Source organism: Atta cephalotes (genome assembly GCF_000143395.1).
Source record: "Atta cephalotes unplaced genomic scaffold scaffold00077, whole genome shotgun sequence".
NCBI classification, from domain to species: Eukaryota; Metazoa; Arthropoda; class Insecta; order Hymenoptera; family Formicidae; genus Atta; species Atta cephalotes.
Genome location: NW_012130141.1, coordinates 228,932 through 236,232, shown reverse-complemented (window position 1 = coordinate 236,232; position 7,301 = coordinate 228,932). Strand labels below are relative to the sequence as shown.

Genomic DNA, 7,301 nt, shown 5'->3' with positions numbered 1-7,301 from the left:
TATGTATATTTCTCTGAAATAGCAAACATATTACTTTTGTAGCAAAACCTTGAAACATAATTATTAATTGAAAAATCAATCAGGTTATGATCAGTGATTTAAGAATTGTAATAAAAACAGTTTTGGTATATAATTTATATACGCTTCAATAACGCAGAAATATATATATATTACACATATCATAAATTATAATATATAAATTTGTATAATCATATATTTATAATTTAAAAACCTAAAAATTCTATGAGCACAAGATTAATCACATTACATATATTATATAAATAATAAATAACATATTAATATTAGTGATAAAATGTGCATTATGTCATTATGACTTTTACGCTGATAGATGACTATAGTGAAAATTTGAGCAACATCTGGCAACACACACAAGTAAAACCGCGCAATTACATTGATCCTACCTCGTACTTATGGTCGCGGCGGCTTTCTGAACTGATAACACTACGAGATGCCCACAATATCATTCACGTCGCAGAAAAAATTCCTATTAGCTTGATTTTATTTATCTGGATATTGCATATTATTTTTTGGTATTTACTAGCGGTGTACTTGGATAATGTTAACCCAGGAAAATTTAGCAGCGCAAAGCCCTGGTATTATTTATTCAAAGTAAATAAAGAATTTATAATTCTAATATATTATTACTCTTTAAATTATCTTATATAAGTGATATAGTGCGTAATAATATTCTCTATAAAGTCAAATTTCATATTTTATATTTTTGAAAGCATAATTTATATAATTTATATAATTTTTATAAGTAAATATAAATATATGTCGTAGAAATCTGTTTATGATGACAATGATTTAATTCTCCGAGGATCAACTAACTGGTCAGCAGTGGAGCATACACCTTCATACATAAAGGTACAAATGATGTTAAAATCTAAAATTTGATCATGCACAGTCTTAATATTCTATTCAGTTAACGAAATAATCGTACAATGTCTCGAGATATTTAAAACGTCCTTGAATATAAGATCGGACTATAAATATCGCCATGTTTCTCAAGTAGACATATAAATATTTGTAATATCTATTTGAAACTAACCATATGTAAAGTAAAAATGATGCAGTATACATATAATTTTTATGATCTGTTAAATACTTAATACCTAATAATTTATTATATACTATAATACCTAATAATTAAATTAAAATAATTAAATTAATAAAAATAAAAGCAGTAATATATGATAATAAAAACATCATAATTAAAAACATTTACATTATTTTTAAGAGGGCGATTATTATTATTATTATATAATTTGTTATTTGAATCCGAGAGAGACAGAAAATAATTCTTATAATACATTAATAATTATTTATATCTTAATTGACTATTTATCTTAGCTGAATCTTTGTATAATTTATTTATGTGAACAATAGCCATCTATTCGAGTGAGATGTGTTCGAAAGGAATTTGGTAGAATTGGCGAACATATTACAGCTATAAACGATGTAACGATCGATTTTTATAATCAAGAATTCAGTGTTATTCTAGGTCATAATGGTGCCGGCAAAAGTTGTTTGTTAAAGATAATAACCGGTATAATACGAAATTAATCCACATGACTGATTTTGACTTTCAAGAGTGTTGATAAAACTTGTTATATGTAATTTTTATATGTAATAGGAATGTACAAACCAACTCATGGCCATGTTTACTTGGAAAATGAAAGTTCTATATATTCAATTGGTTATTGTCCGCAGGAAAATATATTGGTAAATTATTTGACAACGATTCAACATCTCTATATATTTGGTATGGTAAATATCTTTTGTTATTAAAAAACGATAGCGACAATTAATTTTTTATTTCAAGCATAAATGATACCAATCTAAAATGAATATTTTAATATTATTATTATTATTATTTAAAATATATAAAATTATATAAAATATCAAGTATCTTTCTAATTAAAATCTAAGTTTCTCTTATAAACGTTTAAAATTTAGAATCAATAATAGTCGGTTAAATTTACATATAAAAAATGTTAAATAAGTATATTGATCTAAATAAAAACTAGTTTGCTAATACTATGTTTCTAATTATCTGATTTGAAAGCAAAACTGATTTATTTTTCCTTTCTGGCTACCTACTAATTTACCATTCACTATTAGACAAGCTGAAGAGAAAAACATAATAATGCATTTACTTAACTAACATTGAAATAATATATGAAATAACAGTGGCGCAATATATTTCCATACACATTACGTGAGATTTGGATAGTGCTCAAGTTATCGCTTGAATCACAATATATATATGCAATATATAAAAATTAACAGTAGCTCTTATTTATTTATTGTTATTTATTAACCATATGTTTTATATTTTAAAAAACGTTATATATATATAACATTATATATAAAAAAAACGTTATATAAAAAACATTAAATATTAAATGTAAAATTAAATTAGCAAATTATTTAAATTTTTTTTTATATTATTTATTTTTCTATCAGAAATGATTCTTCAATCATAAAATGAATATTTCAATCAGAACTGTTATTGGTTTTATTTATTTATTATACTCAAATACAATGTATTTATGTAATTAACGTATCGATATAATCAAAACTATTGTTAGAACTTTGATTATGTTAAAACAAAATTTTAAGTGTTAGAGAAATGTGTTCAGTAAAGCAATTCTTATTTAAGATAAAAGGAATGACTTATGAGAATGCTTATAAGGAATCATTAAAGTTGTTAAAACAGTTGGATTTAGAGTATGTAAAGGATATGAAAATGAAATCTTGCTCTTTTGGTACGCAAAGAAGAATTTGTTTAGCAATGGCACTTATCGGTAATACTAAGGTATAACCATAATAAATTATAATAAATCCAAGAAATTAATGTTAAATTTTAACATTAATAAAATTAATGGCAATAAATAAAATAAATTGGAAAAATCACATTTAATTTATATTAATTCTGACAGATTCTCATTCTCGACGAACCTACATACAGCGTTGATCCTGAGCACAAAAGGCAAATATGGGATTTACTTTTAGTGAGTGATTTAAGCAGATAGCTTTAATATAGCTAATATAAAAAATAAAAATTATGTAAAATATAAAATAATGCACAATGATATTTTATAGGATATAAAAAGACATAAAACGATAATAATGGCAACGAATTCCATGGAAGCTGCAGATTTTCTTGCTGATAGGATTGCTATTATTGCAAATGGAAAGATCGAATGTTACGGTTCAAAAATGTATCTGAATCGTCGATATGGTAAGGGTAACATCTGACATAACTTGTATATTAACAAAACTATAAGTTATATAAAATAAAATTAATTTGTTGACTAATATTAAAAAATTTTTTCATTTAATCAATTTTTATGTAAATTAATTTTTGTTATTACGTAATCGAACTTTTCTAAAATTATTTGCAACTAGGAATCGGTTATGTCTTGAGTTTATTGGTACAAGAAGATTGCAATGTGGAGCAAATTCGTACAGAAATACAAGAATTTTCAGCAGATCCAATTAGTCTTCGAAGCATGATGGGTTTAGTAATAAGATTTGATGTACCAAGGAATAGTCAATTCACCAAATTACTCCAACATTTAGAATTTAACAAAGAAAAATTAAAAATTGTGTCGATTGCACTAAGTGCTGCTAGCATCGAGAATCAATTTCTTAGGTAATCACGTACTTTTTATTTTCAACGTTTATTTTCAATTTAAAATTATTAATTGATTTCTGCTTATATATAAATATGAAAGCTAATATTTTCGTACATGTTTAATTAAGAAAGATTATTTTAATTTTTAATGATATAAAAATAGAAATTTTAAAAATTAGAAGGTTGGATGATATAAAATTGTTCTGTATTTAGAATAGTTTTAGAAAGCCAGTTTAAGGAACGCAATGTAAAATTACCTTGTAATAAATACGAACTTATTGTGCAACAGAGACGACGGCACTTGTTACAAACAGGTAAAATTTTGACACATTGTTAACGTGTAAAATAGAAAATAAAAATAACAATAAATGTACAAATAATTAAAAATTGTATAGCTATAATAACTTATGTAAAATAATCTAGTATGTAATTTTGCTATTTAATAATAGGTATATAATATTATAAATATGTAAATAATATTATAAATTCCTAATCAAACTACGTTGATCTAAAATATAATTATCAGCTAAACCATGGAAGCGCTTGACTGGTGACGCTTTATGGCGGCAGCAAATTCTCGCAATGTTCTTTAAAAAATTATTACATATCTCTTCATCTTGGAAAATATACATATTTTTGGTAAATTTTTCGTTCTATCAGAAAAAGTATAACATATTATATTTTTATAAATAATCAAAGTCATTTTAGATAATTTTAGCAATCATTACTCTCATCTTGGCCACTATAATCACAGAATTGAGCAATTTCACATTCTTTGACACAACGTAAGTTAATCTTATTTGTTTTGTAAAGAAAGTGAAACCATTTTAGCATCATAATATATTGCTATATATACAAAAATTATTATTCTGACTTTTATTTTTATATATATAAAGTTTTTACTTTTTTATCAAGCTAATTAAATACTTAATTATTTCTTTAGCGAGAGAGTAATGAATCTGACGAGTTACATGGACAATAATTTTCACGTGCTATATTATGTGGCCGATGATAAATCTATGAAAGATTTTCTTGTAACATTATACGTTACTAGTCAAACCTATAGTGAGAAGCATAGTTATCATATCTCTAAAGACATTCCCGCCTCGGATTTAATGGTGCAGCCTAACTTGCATTCTATAGAGGTATCAGAAAAAACATGTTCTATTTATGCGAAAATATTAATTTTATAACAGTTTAGGGATCGTTACGTGATGTCTATCGACATGTACACAGATGGACGCATACAACTTATGTATTCGTCCACTGCAATACATAGTGGGCCAATTGCACTAAATTTACTACATAATGCGTTATTGCGTTATCATTGCGGCTCAGACAATTGTTGGATCAAATTGGCTAGTCGACCATTACTTCGTCCAGAACAGGTAATATCTCTGATATTAATTAGTGAATTAAATTAGGTTGATTCTAAAAATATTGAGCTATTTTTCATCACATTAATTATATATTTTTGGCTTACTTACTTTTTGCATATAAAATAAAAGGATTATTTATAGAATATTATATAACTAAAATAAAAATGAAGAGGCATTAATGTTCAATAAAATGTTTGTATCATTACATAAAGATTATTTATTCAAATAAAAAAATAAGAATATTTTGTATCCTTCACGCCTTAGTATACTTATACGAAATATACGATATTTACAGTGGCAACATTTATTGGTTCATCCACGCAGTGTACGAAACTGGGAAAACGCTGCTATAATAATAACTTTGTTTCTTCTTCTGCCCTGTATTGATATGGGTATACGAGAAAAAAATACACGTTCAAAAATGCTGCAAACTAATGCGATCGGTATGTCTACGCGAATGTATTGGATCCCGACATATATTATTGATTTCCTTTTGTATGCATTCTCCATAATATTCTTCGGAATTATTATTTTAAATGTCTATCACCCCACGTTGCACTTCTCAAATTTAGAGATTGGTAAGAATTTTAAAATATGTTCATCTTTATTTATATTTCAGTTCTGTTTTGTCTTTTGTATTTTAAAATTTATTAAAAATCAATGTTTTTTTATATTTCGAAAATTTTGCAATAAAACAGTCATACTATAACAAAACAATTAAACAAGTATTTGTAGATATGTGTTACATAAAAATTCGAAGAAATGTAACATTGCCTATAATTAATCGATATTTCAGTTCAAATGCTAATGATATTTTTATGTTACGGAGGGTGCGCCATTCCATTAAGTTATTGCATACAACTTTTTACAAGAAAACCGGAAAATGTGTACCTAAGTGTGATACTGATCAATATTGTAACCAGTTAGTAATTTAATAGATGGTTTAATTTTATATTACTATTTATATATGAAATTTATTGTAAAAAATAACATTTTATTTAATTTTTTATACAAAATATCTTTATAATCTTTATTTAAATATAAAATATGTTTTGCAGTATTATTGGTAAACAGCTCCGTTATATTTCCATTGATATTTCGAATACTCAGTAGCGGTGTAAGACACACTCTTGAAATTCTTATACACATATTTCCACCATACATTCTAGCTTGTGCTTTAGGCAATTACATTATGCTGAATTTATATAACAGACAGTGCAGTTATTTTAATACTTGCGATACAGAATTTTATATTGAAGATCCATGTTGTCGTAAGCTTTAAAAAATTATCATTATCGTAACAAATTATTATTTCTGCTAAACAACATTGATTTGATGTTTCAGAAAATTGTAAAGGCAAAGATTGTTACAAACACTTGGATATAATGCTGATTAAACAATCCAATTTTGAGTATAATCATTCGATCACAGACGATATACTTTTAATGGTATCCCAAATGTTCGCCTTTTTTATACTGCTGGAAATTTTTGAAGAAAAAAATCGTAGAAAATGGTATAGTTATTTTATGCCTCCCAAAAAAGATGATGATATTTTAGAGTCGGAAGTTATACAAGAAAAGAAGCAAGTCGAAGAATATATGAAATGTAAAAAAGACAATATAAGAATAAAAATTAAAATCTGCATTTATATTATACTATAAAGCTTATAAATTTAAAACGCGTAAATTTCATTGCATATGTAGATTATGACGAAACAAAATTGCTTCCATCGCGAGTTGCTCTCGTTGTCCAAAATTTAACAAAAGAATACGCTAGAAAAGTGGCAGTTCAAGGAATCAATTTTAGTGTGAGCGAGTTTATGTAATTTTAATTAAGAAATTTATTTTTATATATTTTCCTTTTTATTACTGTATATTGCAATATTAAATACAGATATCTTATTTAGATCCACAATCAAGAGTGTTTTGGTTTATTAGGATTTAATGATGCGGGAAAATCAACAATATACAAAGCGCTGGTAGGTCAAATAAAAATGTCAGCTGGAAAAGCAGTGATATACGAATACGAGTTCACAAGAAATCAAGAGATGGTGAATATAATTTTATTATTTTTAAAAACTTAAAGTTGATATAAGCATATCATTAGGCGTTTAAGAAGCATGTAATTCTTTTGTGGCTAGCATTTTATAATAGTAAACTTTCTATTTACTTTTATATAAACCATTAGAAAGATTTTAATTTTCTTATATAATAATATTATTTATATTTACATATATATATATATATATATATATATAT

The 7,301-nt window shown here is 25.3% G+C and overlaps 1 protein-coding gene across 1 annotated transcript in view; it reads left to right on the top strand.

Annotated features, from left to right (window-relative positions):
- Positions 1 to 7,301, top strand: part of LOC105624419 (ATP-binding cassette sub-family A member 2-like) — a 17,333-nt gene that overhangs the window by 3,581 nt on the left and 6,451 nt on the right. Inside the window, exons 8-26 of the mRNA XM_012205785.1 lie at positions 350 to 630; positions 805 to 888; positions 1,411 to 1,570; positions 1,658 to 1,791; positions 2,687 to 2,842; positions 2,967 to 3,038; positions 3,130 to 3,268; positions 3,436 to 3,682; positions 3,878 to 3,978; positions 4,191 to 4,303; positions 4,373 to 4,449; positions 4,608 to 4,809; positions 4,861 to 5,052; positions 5,339 to 5,621; positions 5,840 to 5,965; positions 6,102 to 6,314; positions 6,388 to 6,648; positions 6,747 to 6,850; positions 6,950 to 7,093. Coding sequence (XP_012061175.1) covers positions 350 to 630; positions 805 to 888; positions 1,411 to 1,570; positions 1,658 to 1,791; positions 2,687 to 2,842; positions 2,967 to 3,038; positions 3,130 to 3,268; positions 3,436 to 3,682; positions 3,878 to 3,978; positions 4,191 to 4,303; positions 4,373 to 4,449; positions 4,608 to 4,809; positions 4,861 to 5,052; positions 5,339 to 5,621; positions 5,840 to 5,965; positions 6,102 to 6,314; positions 6,388 to 6,648; positions 6,747 to 6,850; positions 6,950 to 7,093 — 3,089 coding nt within the window. The remainder of the gene's footprint in view (positions 1 to 349; positions 631 to 804; positions 889 to 1,410; positions 1,571 to 1,657; positions 1,792 to 2,686; positions 2,843 to 2,966; positions 3,039 to 3,129; positions 3,269 to 3,435; positions 3,683 to 3,877; positions 3,979 to 4,190; positions 4,304 to 4,372; positions 4,450 to 4,607; positions 4,810 to 4,860; positions 5,053 to 5,338; positions 5,622 to 5,839; positions 5,966 to 6,101; positions 6,315 to 6,387; positions 6,649 to 6,746; positions 6,851 to 6,949; positions 7,094 to 7,301) is intronic.